This window comes from Canis aureus, chromosome 26 (assembly GCF_053574225.1).
Source record: "Canis aureus isolate CA01 chromosome 26, VMU_Caureus_v.1.0, whole genome shotgun sequence".
In the NCBI taxonomy this organism is placed as follows: Eukaryota; Metazoa; Chordata; class Mammalia; order Carnivora; family Canidae; genus Canis; species Canis aureus.
Window position 1 is genome coordinate 18,007,198 of NC_135636.1, and position 21,559 is coordinate 18,028,756.

Consider the following 21,559-nt stretch of genomic DNA (forward strand, 5'->3'; position numbering starts at 1 on the left):
CTGGATAGACATTATACCATAATATTGCCATTTTCTAACCATTTTTTACATACATCTTATTAATTTTCAAAGTCCCAATTCCCAAAGCATCAAGGGATCATAAAATTTTAAAGCTAGTTGAGATCATTGGAGGCCTGATTTACAGTAGGAAACCATTAGAGGTTGAAGAATTTCTTGTGATCACTTTGTTCACATGGAAAAGAGGGTGTCCATGCACTGAACCCTTTGGAAAGATAAGGGGAAATGCTGAGCTTTACATTTGGATTGAGGCTTTGTACCTTGGTTAGGATCTACAGGTTCTCTCTTTCAAGCCTTGCTCATGTGAGATCACTGAGTCTCAGAGTTCTCACATGTTTTCTGGAACTCTTTCCCATCATACAGTGTAAACTTGATGGCAGGGACTTACCTGCCTGTGTCTGACCTGTTATTTGCAAAGCCTCCTATTATAGGATAAAGAATGCATTCATTTATATCTGGCTTTCCTCAGTCAGCATTATGTTTGTGAAATTCAACTGAGTATTTCTCTATAGTTCCTTCTTTTGCTCTATAGCATTCCACTATAAGAACTCAGCACAATGTATGCATTCTACACCGATGGCTTATATGGATACTTTCCAGGTTGGGGCTCGTGAGCAAGTAGGCCATGAAAGCCAGCTGCCTGTAGAAAAGTAGAAGTGTAAAGTAGTAACGTCACATGCTCTTTTCATTCAAAGAGCTCCCCTCCTAAATACTGAGGAAACTTACTTTAAAATTGACCCCGTCAGGGCGCCTGGGTGGCCCAGTCGGTTAACCATCTGCCTGCAGCTCAGGTCATGATCTTGGGATCCTGGGATGGAGCCCTGTGTCCTTGGGACTCCCTGCTCAGCAAGGAGTCTGCCTTTCCTGCTTCCTTGCCTCTCCCCTTTGCTTGTGTGCACTCCTATGTGCACATGCACTCTTTCAAATAAATAAATAAATAAATAAATAAAATAAATAAATAAATAAATAAATAAATAAATAAATAAATAAATATCTTTGAAAAACAAAAAAACATCTGCCCCTCTAAGTGGTATTCTGAGTTCCCTATCTCTACTCCAGAGTTCATAGAAAGCCTAGACATGGGTTCCACAGTGCAGCCCTGCCTTACATTTTCTTTTCTTTGTTTCTTTCTTTTATTTTGTTGTTGCTGTTGAACTTGGGTTTATATAGCATCTTTAAAAAAAATTATCATCAAAGTATAGTTGACATACAGTGTTCTGTTAGTTCCAAGTGTACAACATAGTGATTTGACAAGTCTGTACTTTACTCAGTGCTCACCATGGTAAGTGTTGTCACCATCTGTCACCATATGACGTTATTACAATATTACTCTGTTTTCTTTGCTATACTTTTTATCCCCATGACTTATTTGTTTTATAACTGGATGTTTATGCCTCTTAATCCCCTTCACCTATTTTGCCTTATCTTTTCAAAGGAAAGGGCAATCTTTGCTGAGTTTACATATTTTATGATTCTGACATTATAGAAAGTGGGAACAATAAACCCTGTTTCCATTTGAAAAGAGCCAGAAATCCCACCATTCTCTGCAACAAACCTCCCCAAATTAAACAGTAGCATTCAGTTTGAGAGGAAAATGCATTTTGGCATTTTTTCAAAGATTTGAATTTCAAAAGGTTATTATTATGCATAACAGAGACAGGGAAATGACAATACTATTTAAATAACCCTCTAGAAACTTCACATTAAGTACATTTTAGACACAGTTTCAAGATGCAGAAATTAGGAGTTCCTATTCTGGCAATACTTTCTTCCTCCAGGTTATTTTACAGGGCCCACCAGCCACTGCCTGGTAGGATTACTTCATAGGAACACAAAACGTCTAGATTAAAATCAGGGTTTGGTGAAAACAAAACATTACTCCAGACCACCACAGATTTTACCATTGCAGTGGTTTTGCCTTTATCAATTTATACGTGTAAAAGAGCAAAATTTCCATCCACTGTCATATATCAGAGAAGAGTCCATCTCCTACAACAGGCAATAATTTTATTAGCAACTGCATTGGTCATCTTCTTTAGGTCATCTTCTTCTACTGAAACTTGGCATAGTGGCTGTGATCACTATTGCCATTACTTCATATTTGTGTGTCCCTCTTTGACTCACTAAATATAATGTTAAAACCATACATTAAAAGCCAGGAGAGTTAAATATGGGCCCGATATGTGCTCAGTGACCTGAGACAATGAATTCGTTCTAATTCTCTGCTCTCTCCTGTTTGATAGGAGGCTAATGCTATTTGCTGACAGTATAGTGTTGATATAAGAAAAAAAAAAATGACATAGATGTTAGGGTAATGCTCGCTGTTAGAATGGCTAAGCCCTAGAGTTTTATTAGTTCAGTTGAGAATTTTATTTCTCTCTTGCTTGAAGTCCAGTGCAGGTACTCCTGGTCAACAGGAGGATCTCTCCCATGCAACAGTCCAGGGACCCAAGTCTCTTCTACCTTGAAATTTTACCACCTCCTTGCACTTCATCTTTGCCTACATCCAGCCAACATGAAAGCCCTGTGTTAGAACTGTTTGACTTGACTTCTGCACACGTTCCATTGGCCAGGCCAAATCACATGACAATACCTGACTGAAAAAGGAGTTGGGCCTGTAGTCCCAGTCTGGGCACACACTTTCTAGGGTGAACTCCATGAAACTGAAGGGCCACCATATGAAATCTTTATGCATTACGAAACATTTGGTTGATGTTGCCATTAACATTTTAAGTACTGTTCTCTATAGTACTGTAATTTCATACCAGCATCCCATAGTCACATTGAATATCACCATGTCATCTTACAAAAGAATGACCAAGGAGTGATCATGGCAGGAAATATGGTTGCTGTTAATATCCAGTGCATGGTACACTCCACTGCCAATATTTTGCTATGAGTCAACAAATGGTTCCCTATTGGGTAGAAACCAAACTATACTAAATCTTAGATTACCATGTATAGAAAAGTTTCTCTGCTACAGTGATTCCAGTGTTACAGTGAAGGAAACCTGAAAATAAACCCAGCCTTTCATTGCAGTGTATTGATATCAGAGGGACATCCTCTTTTCCAGGACCAGCCACTGTCCACAGAGGCAAAAAAGAGGTCCACAGAGGCCATGCTATGGAGGCAGGTCCTTCATGACCATCTCCTCACCACACTGTCATTTGAAGTCTAGGAAAATGATTATACCTGTAAAACTTACAATCAGATAATCATATCCTAACCCAAATCAAATACTGCTTCAAATCAAGTCACCAAATATTCAGATCACCTCCCATTCCACTCAGAGGGAAAAAAACATACACAGCCACAAACCAAAGTTCTGCAGTGGTGGCTGATACCATAAGTCACTGCATACTCAATCTTGAGTGTGCCTCAGAAATCATTTGGAGAGCTTGATAAAATACGGACATATGGATCTTATCCCTTCAAAGTTTGCTGGCTCAGTAGGCCTGGCATGGGGTGCCAAAATTTGCATTTTTGACAAACTACCCATCGATGCTGATGCTGCAGGTCTGGGGACTGTACCTAAAGAACACTGCCCTATGCTGACTTCTTCTTCATCTCTTTCCTCATGTGTCTCTGTCCCCTTGCTCACCATTCTCTATCTCACCAGCCACCTTGCTATTTCAGGAAGGCACAGCCATATACCCAGGCCTGTGCATTTGGTGTTGCTTCAGTCTAGAGCTCTTTGCCCAGATATTCCTATGGTTTATATCCTTTAATGCCTTCAGATACTTTCCCAAATAGCACCTTCTTAGGGACCCCTTCTCTTCTCTGACCACACAGTTGAAAATTTCTACTCCCTTGCTCCACCACTCACTATCTGCCCTTCCCTGCCCTTCTTTCATTTCCCCTGGTCTTATCACCTTCTAATACATGATGTAGTTTACCTATTTATTTGTTGTTTTTCTCTCCTGTTGGGAGAGAGATGAACCCCTTAGGGTGACAGGGATCTTCATCTCCGCATTGAGTCTTCAGCACCTAGAACAGTGCCTCACCTTTAGTAGGTGCTCAGTAAAATATTTGTCGAAAGACAGAGTGAACACCAAGGAAAGAAAAAATGGAAAGATGAGATAATCTTGCTCTGCAACCAATTTAGCATGGAATGCAAATCACATCTCACTCACACAAAGCCAGCTTGCTGTACAGTTTACAGCATCTCTGCCTTATTGTGTAATTCTGAAAGTCTTTAGCATACCGGTTACCTTTATTCCCCTGTAACCAGTATTGTCCTCAGGCACTTTGGGGGTTTTAAAGCCATAGGAGACAGACATTACATGAGATACTCTGGAATGGTCTTGTAGTAGGAGTGTCTTCAGGTTTGGAAGGGAGTTATGATCTCACAGGCTAATTATTGTTTTTGCTGCTATTATTGGACATCTCAGGTGGTCTGGCTTGGGCTGCATGCACCAAGCCCATTCCAGCCCTTCCCCTTGGCATGTTTGCTCTCATGGAGAAGCAAATGTGATGAGGAGAGCCAGAAGCTACAGATTACACCTTAAAGCAGGGGTTTCTATGCATGGAAACTTGAGTGTAAAGCTGACACACCATCAGGAGTACAGTTCTTGTTCAGAATGTTGGATTGTTTGAAGACAGAGCAATATCCAATAATTTTATGTGCTTCAGATCTCAGAGTGGGTGCTCTGTGAGGTTTTCAAATAATTGGTAGAATAACAATAACAAACTTTTGGAAATAAGACTGGGCCCATTGCTTTGCCCAAGTGAACCCATATTCTCACCAGGAGATGGTGTCAGCATATGACCCTCAGATGAGAAAAAGCAAAATTAGGGAAGTGTGGATGTGACCCATATGACCAATCTAAATAAAGCATAATTCAGGTTACTTAAGGTTATTAAGGTTATTTTGCTCAGTGTGAAATTCCAATGCATCAAATTTTGTATCTTAGAGACTGAAGGAAAGAAAGCAGTCTTTAATGTTGTTAAATTTGACAGTGTTTCCAATTATGATTTATGAAAGATCTGATTTTGATTGCCAGCTCCTGTATATGTGCAAATATAATCCTATCTTCAATCACCTGGGAAGTTTGAGAATTACATGGTAAGACCAGCTACTGTGTATCTCATCATTTTTGTTGCAAAGTCTTCTAAAATCTTTATACCCCTCTGGGACTTTAGAGGCCTTTGTACCTGTTTCCAAGGCATGTGCATCGATGCAGTAGCCTTTGTAAGAGAGGGTTGGGATCTTAGTGTGCTATTCTGAATAGGTGAGTGCTAGAAATTAGAGCATTCCGCTGCCAGCTCTCAGATTTATGCCGGAGCTCGCTTACACGAGCTTATTTTCATAAGAGATGCCAATTGTGCACATCTTTTAAAAATCCCTTATTCAGCAATGTTGCATTGGTAGCTTGAAATCAACCATGGTTGGGAATATTTGCACCACAGAAATTGATAAACACTGCAATCAGGGCTTGGTTACCCCCTTCCCAAAGCCAACTGTTAAACATTTGCCAGCATACACTCTTACTAATTGTGGTAGATTATAGACCTGGTCCTAATTCACTGCCTCTCCCTGTGACCACACCCTTTGTAATACAACTTTGCGATTCCATTCTTAAAAAGGTAGATAGACTCTTTTCCCCATACTCTGAATCTGGGATGGACTTAGGACTTGGATTGGTTATAGAATATAGTGGAACAAACCATGTGCCTATTTCTTGCCTAGGTCTCAAAAGGCTTCATTTCTTTCTCTTGTAACTCTGACACCACTATAATATGCCTATGCTATCCTGCTGAAAGACTAGAGTCCATGTGGCCATCATAGGCCAGTAGCTCTTCAGCCAACTCACAGCTGACTACAGAACACCTGAGTGAGCACAAGCGAGACCAGAGGAACCACCTGCCTGAGCTCAGCACACATTGCCAGCCCTGTATTGTGACCTAAATAAATGGTTAAGTCACTAACCATTGAATGGTTTGTTATTATAGCAAAAGCTAACTGGTAAACTAATCTGAAAATTTCCAGAAAGTTTTAAGCAAACAGTCATCAGTGTTATTGCTAGGATTAATATATGAGCCAATGTCTAGTTGGGAAAAACTGTTCCACTTAGAATCACTTTGGAAATACTTTCTACCTGTTAAACTCAGTTTTCTACCTGTTACTCTCAGAAAGTTGGTGAGGATATTTGGGCATTGGTATCATTGAGGTAGAATAAAAAGGGAAACTAGAGAATCTGGCGCTACCTAGGCAATGGCTGTTTCAAGAAGGTGAGCCACCTTCATCAGTACTGCTTAGCCCAAATGGGCTGCTTCTGTTTCTTGAAAAGGCAAGGCAAGTCCTTTTCTCTTTTGGGGCCATTATCCTTGGTCTTCCTTTTGCCAGTAAGGCCCCCAAAGGTCTTTCTTTTGTCATGTTTCAACTTTGCAAGACCTACACCTTTTTATCCATCCATATTCTTATCTTACCTAAGCATTCTTCATCAATATCCATATCACAAGAGCCACACAATTACTTTCCTCAAAGTTACTCTGTCACAGCTCTGTTCAATAGAAATATGATGCAAGGGGCACCTGTGTGGCTCAGTCAGTTAAGCGTCTGACTGTTGATGTCAGCCTAGGTCTTGATTTCAGGGTTGTGAGTCAAAGCCTCACTTTGAACTCCACAAGAGAGGAAACGGGCCCTAACCATTGAAAAGGCAGATGCATTTGGGTTAGGGCTCAGGTGAGAAAATCAGGCATGAGGCATGGAGCCGCTGGATCACAACTGTATGTGCAATAGAAATGAGGACCAGATACAAGAATAATTTTTTTACTGACCCAACATGCTCTGAAGTTTTTCTGGAAGGGGAAGCACCTACGGGAACACAGTGACTATCTCATGGGTGATGTCCAGGAGACACAGCAATAAAAGAATCTGAGGAAGGAAAAACATGACATTTATGTCTTTTCAGATGCAATAATAATTTGTCTGAGAAAATAACTTTATTTTTAGATTGAACCATCCCAAGTTTATTTTATATATATTTTCCCCTGAATCACAAATATATGATCCGTGTTATATTTTACCTAAAAGCAACATAACTAAAAGCCCAATCCTGAAACTATGACAAATGTGTGTCTGATCGTTGGCCTCTCAACATGGGGATGATAGGGTTGGATGCCATCCCCTCTGCAGTACAATTTCTCAAACAACCATCCTTCTTCTACCAATGACCAGCCAGTCATTAAACCTAAATTATCAGAACATGGCAAGGTATTTCTGAAGTCCTTAAGTATCCATTATTATATTTACCAAGTTCTTCAAAATAGCACTGAGGCTAAGAAAAGAAAAATCTTTTCATGAGAGAGCCGATGAGGAAAGAATCATTTTTGAGATGTACATTAAAGGTACCATATTTAATTCTTGGTATTTAAGTATCCAGCTGTCTGTCTAGCTCAAAACCTTAATAGTCCAGTAATTACATTGACTCCTCACGTCAGCTGTAGGACTTGCAAGCATACCTCCAAGTAGTTGTCAATGCTAGAGATTAGACCAATACCATTTTGATGGTAAGGAGAGATAAGAACAAAAGATTATCTAGTAGATTGGCTCATACTCTGCTCATCTTGTCCCTATCTCATCCCCTCTTCACCACTGTCCTTCTCTGCTATTTCCCCTATACAGGTCAAAGCTCCTGAAACATATTTATACTATTATCTGCTTTTTTTTTTTTTTGTACTTTTTGGGTTTCGTTCTATATATAACTTAAAATTCACCATTGTAGTCATTTTTAAGTATAGAGAGTTCAGTGACCTTAAGTACATGCACATTCTTATGCAACCATCACCTCCATCCATCTTCAGGACCTTTTCATCTTCCCATGCTGAAACTGGATACCATTAAATAATAAGTCCCCATTCCTCTTCCCTCCCAGCCTCTGGCAGCCACCATTCTACTTTTTGTCCCTATGAATTTAACTACTTTAGGGTACCTTATGTAAGTGGAATCCTACAATATTTGTCTTTTATGTCTGGCTTATTTCATTTAGCGTAATGTCTTCAAGTTTCATCCACAGTATATCATGTATCTGAAGTATCTTTTTAATAATTTGAATACATGAAAAAAGCAATAGCTTGTGAACTTGTACCCTGTGGCCTAAAGTCCATTCAGAACCTCTTATGAGGGCAGCCTGGGTGGCTCGGCGGTTTAGCACTGCCTTCAGCCCAGGGCCTGATCCTGGAGACCTGGGATTGAGTCCCGCATTGGGCTCCCTGCATGGAGCCTGCTTCTCTCTCTGCCTGTGCCTCTGCCTCTCTCTCTGTCCCTCATGAATAAATAAATAAATAAAAACTAAAAAAAGGAAAATTAAAAAAAAACCTCTTATGAGCATGCCAACATTTTGGAAACTGCAGATGCTCCCCGTAAGTATACTACTATTCTTACTGACTCTTCAAACTCTACAAATTAATAAAGAATGGCAGAAGTGGTACAAAAAATTAACATTACCAGGCATATATGTGTATGTGTGTGTGTGTGTGTGTATGTGTGTGTGTGTGTGTGTATATATATATATATATATATATATATGTATGTATGTATGTGTTGTGTGTATATATATATATACCAGACACACATATACACATACCAGACATATATATACAAATACTTATATATTACATATATTACTTATATATTACATATATGTTCATATATATGTATATATGTTATATATACATACACACGCTTAAATGTTATGTATATTAAACTTTGAGCAAGAAAGTTGAAAATAGGATTCATGGTCCTGAAACTGACATTTTGCTCCAAAAATATTGAAAAGAATCAAATGTTAGAGGCAATTTTCTGGGCCAGTAAGCATGCTTGAATCAGGTAGAGGTTTAAAACCTACCTACAAGGTCACTTCATTTCCTACCTAAACAGGAATGTTCTTAGAAATTCTTCCCTACATGCCTGTGATATTTAGTATTATGTGACAACTTGACTGGAGGAAGGGATGCTCAGATAGCTGGTGAAGTGTTTGTGGGTGTATCTGTGATGCTGTTTCTGGAAGAAATTAGCATTTGAATAATCAAACTGAATATAGCAGATGACCACTCTCCAAGGTTGGTGGGCACCATCCAATTCCTTGAGGACCCAAACAGGAAAAAAAAAAAAAAGAAAAGAAAAAAAGGAAGAGGGAATTCACTCCCTCCCTGCTTGAGCTGAGACATCCCTTGGACATTGGTGCTGCTGGTCTTATGTTTTCAAATTCAGACTAGGACTTACATCATATGAGCCCCTGGTTCTGAGACCCATGGACTCAGACTGAATTATACCACTAGCTTTCCCCCAACTTATAGACAGCAAACCATGAAACATTTTGGCTGACATAACCAGATTAGCCAATTCTTATAATAAATCTCCTCTTATAAGGGCACCTGAGTGGCTCAGTGGTTGAGTGTCTGCCTTTGGCTCAGGTTGTGATCTCGGGGTCCTGGGATCTAGTTCCACATCAGGCTCCCTACAGGAAGCCTGCTTCTCCCTCTGCCTATGTCTCTGCCTCTCTCTGTGTGTCTCTCATGAATAAATAAATAAAATCTTAAAATATGAATCTCGTCTTATATACATCTATATAAATCCTATTGGCTCTGTTTCTCAGAAGAACCCTGATCAATACAATGCTTATACTATAAGCTGTAGGCAATACGTGCTAAGAGATCTCCTAGAGAAGCAAGAAATGGGGGATTCCAGTTTATGTCAGATGTGGTTTCTTTACATGTTTCCATCTGCTCATCCACTTGTAAGTGTGCAGTTCAACAATCAGAGGAGATGTTTCTTTTCCATGCTTCAGGGCACTTTTGGTGAATGTAGCCACCACAAAATTAAGCAGGCTTTTCCAGTACTCAAAAACCTTAGCAAGTAATGTAGAACAGTGGAAACAAGAGTAAAAGGGCTCTGGATTCAAACACCCTAATGAATACTTCTTATGTATGAACTGCCACTTCTCAGGCAAAATGAGAATTTGAGTACACTGGTACCATTTGTAAACTCAAGCTGTCATTTGTGTATTTCTCAAGAGCTAGCAGCTTCTTCAGTCATTCATGGGTGGCTCCTCTCCATATTTCAAAATGCTGGTTTGGAAGCCCCCGTTTTACTGTTACCCCTGTAAGTCTCTCTTTCTGAACATGAACCCAAAGGATGGATTTTTAACATTTTATTTGGATATGTTTGGTTACATGTTAATTTAACAAGTGTGTCTTCTGTTAGTTTAAAAATATTTTGGGAAAGAAATATACCACATATGGTTTAGAAAAAAAGTATAAGAAATCTAGTGATTGCCTGACCCAACCTCCGTGATAACCCCAAGTTCTGCTTACCAGAGGCCATCATGACATTCCTTCCATTTTAGTCGTTTGTTTTGTTTTAGTTTTAGGGTTTTTTTAAGATTTTATTTTTAAATAATGTATACACCCAATGTGGGGTTTGAACTTAACAGCCCTGAGATCCAGTTGCATGCTCTACTGACTGAACCAGCCAGACACCCCTCAGTTTTTTTATATATAGCCAAAAATATATGTATGCAGCTATAGCAATTTTAGGCATCTCCATCCTTGTATTTTCTGCTCTGTAGATAGAATTTAGCTCTATTACATAATCTGCCCACCTCCCTTATTTTCCCAATATGATTTTTCTGGCTATTTTTGGTTATATATGCAAATGGTCCTTACATTTTGTGATTTTCATCATTGCTTATTGGTAAGCCAAGACTTACATTAAGATTATCTTTTCTTTCCATTCCAGTTTTTGGTTTTCCCAAAGTTTCTTGTTGTCTTTCTCTTCTTTTTTAATGGCTTCTTTATAAATAATTTATTTTGTGAAGAGCTTATTATCTTGCAAGGTGACATGTATTTTTGTTTATTTCCACATTCCCTGCTACTTTTTGATGTCACGCAGGGTTTGGGAGAGTCCCTCAGCCTGTATATGTACCCCAGGCTTTACCAGATACACAGTTACTGGTTTTGCCTAAAATTCACCTTAAATGACAGTAATCACATACTGATAATGGAGTAGGACTTTGCAATCAAACATGGCCCATACAAGCCAAATCTGAAATTAGGATAGATTTGGATTTCTCTCCATTTCTGCCACTTCCTAACTGTGGTACACATGGTTTAACTCTCAAAGTTTTAATACCTGCACTTGTAAAATAATGTAATACCTCACAGAGTTGTTGGAATATAAGAGAATGACTATTCCGCTTAGCCTAGACAATGTCTGATTCCAGGAAATACTCATTTCACATTACCTACTATTGCTTGTGCTGATGTTTTTAAAGGACTTCTTCCAGTGCCTTCTCATTTAGTAATTCTAATTACTCCAGAAGCAAGGCAAATCTGGAGTCATCTTCATTTAGCAAGGAGGACTCTATTTCTGGCTACCAGGGCCATAGGGCATGCCACATAGTAGAAATGGGGACAGGTCTGGAATTCAAGGCAGAAAGTATAAAGCAGAGTATACAAGCCTGTTTGTTCTCAGGATGTGGACGGCTTAGGCTTGCATCCCATTTCAGCTGCTTCTTACCTGGGTGAACTTGGGAACTCCTTAACCTCACTGAGACTGTTTCCTTATCTGTATGGTGGGAATAATAATAGTCCTTACAACATAAATTACTGTGAAGAGAATACATGAGTTTTTACAGACAGAACAGTGTCTGACACAGTTAATCCTAGATAAGTATACTTGAAGCAGCATTTTTTGGTCCCTAGTGAGGTGCTATGCCACCACACCAGCCTGACACCAATGATCCCAGGTGCCCTTCACTTGTTTGCCAGTCCTTTGAATCTCTTCTAATTATCCCAGCTAATAAACCCCAAAATGGAGATGCCACATACAAGAGCTTTTAGGCTAGGCATGTGCTTATTAAAGCAGCGCTAAGGTGGGGCAGAGAACTGTGGTGTTGCTAAAAGCAGCTCGAGGGCTGAGATGACTGTGAAGCTGTCAGAGTGTTGCTTTGGAGTCTGAGAATTTGGATTTCCTTCTGCTTCTTCTGTAACACAGCTTCCATATGAGAACATGTGGTGACCAAAACCATCCATCAAAGCAGTGTTGTTTGCTCTGAATTTTGCAAGAAACTTTCAGAAACAGGAATTCTGGAGTCTGTTTACTCTCTTCCTCTAGGAGTTTAACTACACAGTAGCATAGAAGTAGTCCCACAAAGGAAATGTATATAACCTATTGTTTCCCAAATTTACTTGACTCAGGAACCATCCTTCATCCTGCAAATTTTTCACCTTTCAGAGAGCTGGTGTCCTCAGGAACACACTTTGGTTAATGTGTACTTAACCTAGCAGGTGAGCACTCACATGTGTGTTTAATAGTGAAAAAGTGAATAGGAAATAGTAGTTATTAAGTCTTGAAATGTCTAATAACCTGTAGCAGGGGTGCCTGGGTGGCTCAGTCAGTTAAGTGTCTGGCTTTTGGTTTCAGTTCACGTCATGATCTCAGGGTCATGAGACTGAGCCCCCACATCAGGTCCATACTCAGTGGGGATTCTGCATGAGATTCTCTCTTGCTGTCTCCTTTTGCCCCTCCCTAAAATAAATGGATCTTTTTTAAAAATTAAAAAAAAAACATGTAGCAAAATTTTCTATGCTGAATAATATCTACCAAAACATTTTGGAAGTTGGTCTGCTGGAACTGTAGAGAAGAATGAGGTATTCTGTGCCCTTACTTGCCATGAACGTGAAGCAGCAGTTGTCTTGTTTTCTACATGAGGTCTTTTTTTTTTTTTTTCTTTCTATGTGAGGTCTTGTCCTAGGTCCCAGCAGCCCTTTGGCCCTTGCTCAGTGGCAGAGTTCTGCTCAGTCAGAGAAAGGGTCTTTCTTGGAGAGACATGATAGGACCTCCAACTTTCCAGAATCTCATAGTTACCTTATTAGAGCTCACCATCCCCCATGCATATCTCTAGGGGAACAAGCTTCCTAAGAAGGACAAGGGTGGGGATGTCTGGTAACACACAGGGCAACGTTGCATTGTCTAGTGATTAAAAAGCAGGTGTTTTAAGGTTCTGAATCTCCAGCTTTGCCATTTTCTAACTTCTTAGCTTCTGTCTCTCCATGGAGATGTGATAATAACACCTTCTGCACAGAGCAGAGTTAACATAGCAGGCCTGAGCATATCTTAGAAAAACCAATTTACAAGGTTGGCCCTTGGGTGGCATCTGGGAGCTTGGATTTCAGGAGGATTCCCACCTCTCCCTGATAAGAATGGTTATGTGACTAAACTGTTTATGCAAACAATATTGTTTATGCTGAACCCCTACTTTTCATCTGGAGTCAGAAATTTTGGCATGGGCCAGGCAAAGAGTACCTATGTGACTAACACTGAATAAAATCCTCAGACATTGAGTCTATAACAAGCTTACCTGATAGACAGCATTTTTCATGTATTGTCACAATTCACTGCTAGACGAATTAATCACATCCTGTGTGAGTCCACAGGGAGAGGACCCCTGAAAGCTTATGCCTTGTTTCCTCCAGACTTGCCCAAGTGCCTTTTTCCTTTGCTGATTATGCATACATTCACTATAATAAATCACAGATGGAGTGCAACTGTATGCTAAGCTTCAGTGAGTTCTTCTAGCAAATGAAACTTCATAGTGGTCTTGAAACATCCACCTTCTGCCCCCACTGCCAACATAGGGTTATTGTGAGTTTTAAGTGTGAGTAGACACAATGGACCTTGAACACTATGCCAGCTATAGACTAAGCCTGGACACATCAGAGAGAAGAAACCAGATCTTGGATTTTTACAAGAGTCCCCTACCAAATATGTCTCTGCTTTATGGTGTAAAAAGCATCAGGACTCTTTCACCTGAGTGTGAGATTCCTCACTGCTGTCAGAGAAAATGGCCATCTCTAATGAATTATCACCATACACCATGGAGGTTCTCTCTCTACATTTAGTCAAATGTGACCTTCACAGAAACGTTGCTTGAAAATATAGGACTTTTTAATTTTCCTTTCTGGTTCCTTCCTTTATAACTCATTAACTCAGACTTACTAGATGTGTAACACTGTATATATAAGCATTTAAATTACAGTTGTATAGTATCACAGGATTCAGTGTCGATAAATTCAGCCACAGGTTTCCTCTCCACAACTGCCTTATTTTAGAACAAGAACAATATTCATTCATTGATATTTTCTTTTTTACATTTTCATTTGAATGGCATGGCAACCACTGAGACATGCACAGTCAGGAAGGGAATAGTAAAACATTTCTATTCTGGTGCTAAAAATATTTGACCTAGCATTTTCAGTGCTTGTTCATGTATGAATCCATGCAAAAGAATTATTCTCATGTGATTTTTCTAATGAAATTGCTACCTTGACTTTTAAAAATGGTCATAAAGTTTATTAAAACATCAGGGGGACTCAGCCAACACATGACCAAATTACATTTTCAAATTATTTTTGTTTTTGCTAAATAACACCAAGAGATAGTATATGTGTGTGTGTGTGTGTGTGTGTGTGTGTGTGTGTGTGTATATATATATATATATACACACACACCCACTTACTTATTTGGCATAATTTCCTGGCCACTAAAACTTTCCAGGCCTTCATCCAGCCAGAGAGTGGCATCAAAATCAAGATTCCTCTGAATTAATGCAATTGTATAACAGCTAATGTAGTTACAGAGATTGGACATTATTACTTAAGACTTTGAAGCAGCTAAAGTAGAAAGAGAAAAATGATGGGCATCTGAAGATAAAAGGTATAGGATGATAAACAGGTCTTTGCTATTAGCATTTTCTGTGCCAAAATTTACTCCACTATGTAATGACTTAGAGTGACAGCTATTTATTGTATTCTGATTCTGAAGATGAGAACTTTGGGTCTAGCTTAGCCGCATGGTTCTTCTGCTGGTTTTGACTGGCTCATCTGGTAAATAGCCACTGGTCAGCTACATGGCCCTGCTACCAGGGTTGATAGTTGGTTGGGCTGATGGGTGGCTGGACCACATGGTGTGTCATCCTCCAGCAGGATGGCCTGGCCTTTTTCTCAAGCTGACTGCTGGTTCCAAGTGCAGCAAGAGAGCAAGGCCAACATACCAGATCATTTCATGCTTGTGTCATGGTTTCTTTTGACCCATTGGTGACAGTAAATTACATATTCAGGCCCAGAGTCATTTGAGAGAGACCCACTCAGGGGCATGGATGTTGGGCAGCATAAAACATCTGGGGGCCATTGCTGTGATCCTCTACCACAGCTGGACTCCTTTACGTATTTACATTTTACTTGGGTGTTCTCAAATGTTTAAAATCAACTGACTTATATTTATTAACCATGTTATAGTAAGGTACTTGAAGATTTTTTTTTAATTGTGTTATGCTCTCTGAAGAAGAGAACACATCAAGGTGTTTTGAGCCCCCTGTTATCTTTTATTGATTTTTGTTTATCACCTTATATTAGTTTTCCAAATTAGTCTGAAGTAACAAGCAGGATGGATGGGAAAATGGGTTTTGATAGTGTCTGGGGAGTTAAAGGTGTGAAGAATCTGATCACTGTCAAGAGAATACATATCCATCCAGTGATATGGTCTATATGTGTCCCTCCAAAGCCCGTATGTTGAGCTCCTAACCCTCAAGGGGATAGCATTAGGAAGTGGGGCCTTTGGGAGATGACCAGGTCATGAAAGTAGAATCTCATGAATGGAATGAGTGTCATTATTAGAAGAGGCCAGCGAGAGCTCCCTTTTCCAGTCAAACATGGGAAGTTCCAGCAAAAAGCTGGAACCAGCACCATCCAGCACTGTCTAGGTACTCACTAGACACCAAACCTGCCAGAGCCTTGATCTTGGAATTTCCAGAATCCAGAACTATAAAAAAGAACTGTTGTTTATAAACCACCCAGTCCTGGGTATTTTGTTATGACAGCCCCATAAACTAGTAGACCTCAGCAGAGGATGGAATAGCAACTTGAGAAAACTTGAAGGCAGCAGGAAGACTCTCTTTGCCAAGCAGTGATAACTGGTTAAAAGATGAAACAGTTAAAAGGGAGAGGGCAAGGGAAGATGTTATCTATGGAGCTCCTACCCCAGGTACTGGTCACTGAATAAGTGTATTGTGCTTGTGATTTTAGTCCATCAGCAAATATTTCTTGAGCCCTACTATCCCAGGCACTGGCCCACAGTAGTGAACAAGCCAACAGTATCCCTTCTCTGGTGGATCTTCCATTCTAGTAGGCGACACAGACACCAAGCATGCCGTTACACCTAATTAACTGACAGCAAGTGGATATGTGCTGAGAAAACTATGTATATAGAGCTGTACAAGTATATCACCCACCCCTTCAAGCCTAAGGGCTGAGATGAGGCTTCTCCACCAAAGCAACATCAAAGCCAAACCATTATCATGTATAGTGCCTGCAGCAGTGTTGTCAGGATTCCCCTAATGATCATGATTGTCCTACTCACAATAAATTGAGAGAGGGAAAAGCAGTCACACCCAAGATTATAGTGAGTAGGTGAATCAGCCTGGGATTCAAATCCAGGTGGTCTTACTATTTTCAATACCATGAAGCAACACGGTGACTATTTTACTTATTTTCTAGAGGTATCCTGGTCACAGACATGTTTTAATTAGGTAAACTACATTGTTTCAAACAGGCAAAATACATTGTACAAAATCCTAAATATAAAAGTGGCTGTGTCCCCCTGCCGGCTCCCTTCTCTTCCTCTGCAGGCAATGCCAGTCAAGTTTCCTGTGTATTTGTTCACAGATCTATTTAATATTTACAGTGCTTACTTTGTGCCAGGTGCTTTTCAGAGTGTTTTACAAATGTTTACTTATTTAATACTAATCATAATTGTATGTGGTGAATATGATTATTAACCCCACTTTTCATATATATATTTGTCCAAAGGTTTTTAGATTTTAAGTGCACACCAAACTTTGATGTGCTTCTCCCTGTGCATTAGTCAGTTTTTGCTTTGCTAATACCACATAACAAGTCAGGAATCTTAGTGGCTTAATTATAAACATTGTTTTCTTAGAGTCACCTGTGGCTTAGCTGGGCATGGCTCCAGACTAGAGGTTGGATTTGGGTCTGCTTCATGCATCTCTCCTTTCAGGATCCAAGCTGAGGGAGTATCATCCACAAAACAGATCTTCTTGCCAAGTGGCAGAAACACAAGGAGGAAAGTGGAAACACACAGTATCTTCCAGACCCTCCACCCTGGACTGTACAGTCCATACTGAAGCAGGTCACATAGCCAAATCCAAAATCAGTGGGGCAGGGAACTATATTCCGCATGGTAAGTTCAAGGAGAAAAATTAGGAATGAAATATCTAATTTACATATCCTGAAAATCCAACTTTCATCTTTTGCAGTTGATACATAGAGGAATAATTGAAAAGATAGAAGTACAAATGAATAATTTTCCTATAGTCTTCTGTCATCAAGATCTAAACAGCAATCTCTTTTCTGTTTGCATTTCCCAGGTTTGCATCATGTTTGGAAAGAAAAAGAAAAAGATTGAAATATCTGGTCCCTCTAACTTTGAACACAGGGTTCATACTGGCTTTGATCCACAAGAACAGAAGTTTACGGGCCTCCCCCAGCAGTGGCACAGCCTGTTAGCAGACACGGCCAACAGGCCGAAGCCCATGGTAGACCCCTCCTGCATCACACCCATCCAGCTGGCGCCTATGAAGGTATGGCGAGGATTCTGTCTTAAGTTGGCTCAAGAAGCATGTTCTCTCCTTTGATGCAGTGCACCATCTTTACAGGCAAGCTAGAAAAATGCCTAAATCATGCACTTGTTTTTAAATATCCAGTGATGATCTGCACTTCTTCTTCAATGATTATAATGTTCACCACTTATTGTAAATTGCAGCACATGAAAAGGAACCTCAGCTTTCAAGTGTGAGATTTTTTTTAAAAAATCAAACACATAAAATGCAATCACAAAGTAGAAAAGTCTCATTTCTAGTTTAAAATGGTGTTTGCTAGTCTTCATACTGAAGAATATTATTTACCCCCTCTGGTAAGTGTTGGCGATAATCTCTGATTAAATAGGCAACCTTTACATGTTTTGCATTTGCCCTCAGATGCTCATTACATTAGCTCATTACATTAGCAGACATCTGAGCTATGAATACCTTTTTCTGTGTAAACATGAATATTGACTACATTGTATTTAAGTGTTTAGGCAAAACAAAAGTGGTTGCATTTTTAGAGAATGCAAAGAAAGATGCCTAGCTGATAAGTTACAGGAAAGTCTTATAAAAAATATCATGTGAACTTAGAATTGTGATTCCATCATTCATGCATAGTCTTGGTCAATCTATTCTGGTTTTGTCCTGTTTTGTTTTCTATTCTGGTATTGAACAGGTAGGTGTGTTCAACCCAAAGATAATTACAAATTCTTCTCTGTATTTTGTGAATTTGATTTTCTGATAAGATTCTGAAGCTTTTCAGGCCAGCTAAAATGTAGAATACTCAAAAGATGGATATTTGAGAAGATATATCCTTAGGACAAAAAGGAACCCCCGATTTAAAGCAGGTATTGATTGATATTTATTAGAAACTGACCAATTAACCGATTCTGCTTGACATTAGGCAATATCCTATTATTGAATAGGGTTTTCTCCTAAGAGAAGGCTAATTCTTCACTAATGAGTAAATAATATGGTGGGCAATATCTAATAAGAAGTTGAGATTAGAAAGAATTTGCTTTTTATTTATGTTTATTTTTCTCCTATCCCAAGTTTTTATAAAACTCAGACAATGGAATGTGTATTGTGCCCAGAAAAATTCTCTGCCATTGATCCCCATGGTGAAGGAAAAATGCCCAAGTAAAGCACAATTAATGAGTGTGGTTATCATTTGATGAGGAACATTCTAGAAGGAGGCAGAGTCTTAGTGTAGCATCCTAGCTGAAGGCCCAGGACATGTGCTGTCTCATTAGAGAGTGTGTTTATTATTGGATAAGGACAGAGATCGTTTATGCACTCATCTAGGTGGTTCTTCACTCATCTAGCAGGTCCTGGCTGGCACTGAAGGAGGAAGCTCCTATCTCAGTGATAATCCACCACGCTTGGTGGATGTAGGACTTAACAGGACTTCTAATTTACTTCTTCCATTTGTCAGAAGGGCTGGCTCATTATCCTCCCTGACAGAATTTGTCAGCCCCATCATGAGTCAGAGCAAGGTTTCCTAACTGCTGAGCTCCTGAGCCCCAGGATTCTCATAGTCACTGTATGGGCTTTCTAGCCCTGATGCCCCAAAAGTGAACCTCCAGCCTGTAGGAAATGAAAATATGTGTTGTAGACACTTGAATACAAACCACAAGATAACTAGAAAATACATCTCCAGTATAGACCTACGCCTGAATTTTGCCTGTGAGAAAGAAAATAAATACAGGTGAGGAGTGATAAAACGATAGCCAGTGAGGTTGAATTTTTCCCAGAAAGAGTAGAGTTAATCAAACGCTTTTTAACTGAAGGATACCCAATAAATCCATACTTGATACTCTCACCAACTCATTTGGATTGATCCTCTCCTCCAGATCCTATGAGTGAAATTAGCACTGTTGGACCATATCAGTGGTCCAAGAGAATCCTGCTGACTCCACCAGCCTCTCTAGAATAAGGAAAATAAAAGGCTCAAGAGGTCAAAGTATGCCATGTGGTTTGGATGATCCCACATTTTGGAAATGCCTTCTCTGGAGAAGTCTTCCCTATTTTTAACATATTATAAATCATGCAGAATATATTTCACAAGTCAGAACAATCCTTGAAATAAGCTCTGAAGGAATTGGCAAAGGAGTGAAAGGAGTTGTGCAGACTTAAAACCATTTTGACAAAATTATTTAAAGTAGAATCAACAATTTTAATTTCTTCAGGTTGTCCTTTAAAGGGGACAAAGAAAAATAAGAGATCATGACATGAAATCAGTAAATGGGAGAAGCCTATAAGTGCCTTGTGTTATGGCAAAGTGCCGTTTCTCAGGCATCTGTTAGTAAGCTTCAGGCGGGCTGGTTCTGAATGGAAATTCACCATTGTAATGAACTCTTCTCTGATTAGAATTTCAACTGTTCCTATTCAGAATTTTCTTTAAATTGCATGTCACTCTTACCAGGACACCCTCGTTCTATGTAATTTATTGAGGTCAGTGTTTCTCAAACAATATAGTCCATAAAAGTCACCTGGAGGGCTCGATCTGGAGGGCAAGATTTCTGGGCCCATCCCCAGAGTTTATGATTCAGCAGGACTGGGATGGGGTCAGAAATTTGCATTTCTAATAAGTTACCAGGTGATGCTGATGCTGCTGGTCTGGAAACCACACTTTGAGAACTTTGATTTAGGCAATTATAAAGGACTGTATCCACGTACACTATAATCAATACAGGTTGATGCTGGCCAGGATTTCCAAACACTCAGAAATGTAACCAGAAACCACAGGTTAGTTCAGACTTGTGTCAAAAGTTAAAGTTCATGTACTTAAGCCAAAGGCATGTAGGCAAACTGATAAAACTTAACACTCAGAGGTGGAGAGTGCAGGAAGATCCTTTAAAACACTTGGCAAGTATCTTCAAGAAACTCCTTTTCCCATCTAACATCATTCTGTCCACAAAACATCATAAGCAATATTACCAAAAGTACTTCCAAATTAGATGCATTTATAAAATGGCAGGTCGAAGGGTCACATTGTTATTGGCCCTTGCTTCTCAGACTCGGGCTTTCATCAGAATCTTTTGAGGAGTTTGTTACAACCCAGACTCCTCAGCCCCAACCTAGAGATTCAGATTCAGTAGGTTCTGGGGTGGGCCTAGTGGTTTTTGTGTTTAACAAGCCTTCAGATGAAGCTGATGCTCCTGAGTAGGAGGGAGGGGCACAATATTAAAAAGTCTTTATAACTTCTACCTAAAGTAAACAGAGCATATTTTAATATTTGCTTCATGGGTTTTTTCAGTTTCAGGTAGAGGTATAGAAATAATAGTATTTGGCATATTGAAATTTTATTAAATTATGTCATATAATTTTCTTCAACTTGCTTTTTGCCTATCATTGTTTTGAGATTAATTTCTAAATAAACTCATTTTCTACATATCAATATGATTTGAGTTTGTTGGGGTTTTTTTCTTTTGTGTGTGTGTGTGTGTGTGTGTGTGTGTGTGTGTGTTTATCCATTTCTCTACTAAGGGACACTGGCAAATGCTTGCTATTTATAAATAATATTGTCATAAACATCAATGTTCATGTTTCCTTGGGTACATGATGAGAAGTTTTCTTGTAGCAGTTCTCAAAGTGTGGTCTAAATTCCTCTCTTGAAGGGAATCTGCAAAATCAAACCTATTTTCATACTACGAAGGGGTCATTTGCATTTTCTGCTCTCACTCTCTCCTAAGTATACAATGGAGTTTCCTAGAAGCTACATGATGTGTCTTGACATCATTGGTCCAAAAACTATGTGCTTTATATTCTTATGTTTAAAATGTTTCTCAATTTTAATGTCAAATACAGTAAACGTTGATATATAAAACATAAACCAAAGTATTTTGGAGTCTGTCCTCAATAATTATAAGAGATTC

General features: G+C 39.3%; 1 protein-coding gene across 1 annotated transcript in view; it reads left to right on the forward strand.

Annotated features, from left to right (window-relative positions):
• The window catches only part of PAK5 (p21 (RAC1) activated kinase 5), a 282,738-nt gene that overhangs the window by 164,331 nt on the left and 96,848 nt on the right, over window positions 1-21,559 (forward strand). The window contains exon 3 of the mRNA XM_077872226.1: window positions 17,466-17,678. Coding sequence (XP_077728352.1) covers window positions 17,475-17,678 — 204 coding nt within the window. The 5' untranslated portion in view covers window positions 17,466-17,474. The remainder of the gene's footprint in view (window positions 1-17,465; window positions 17,679-21,559) is intronic.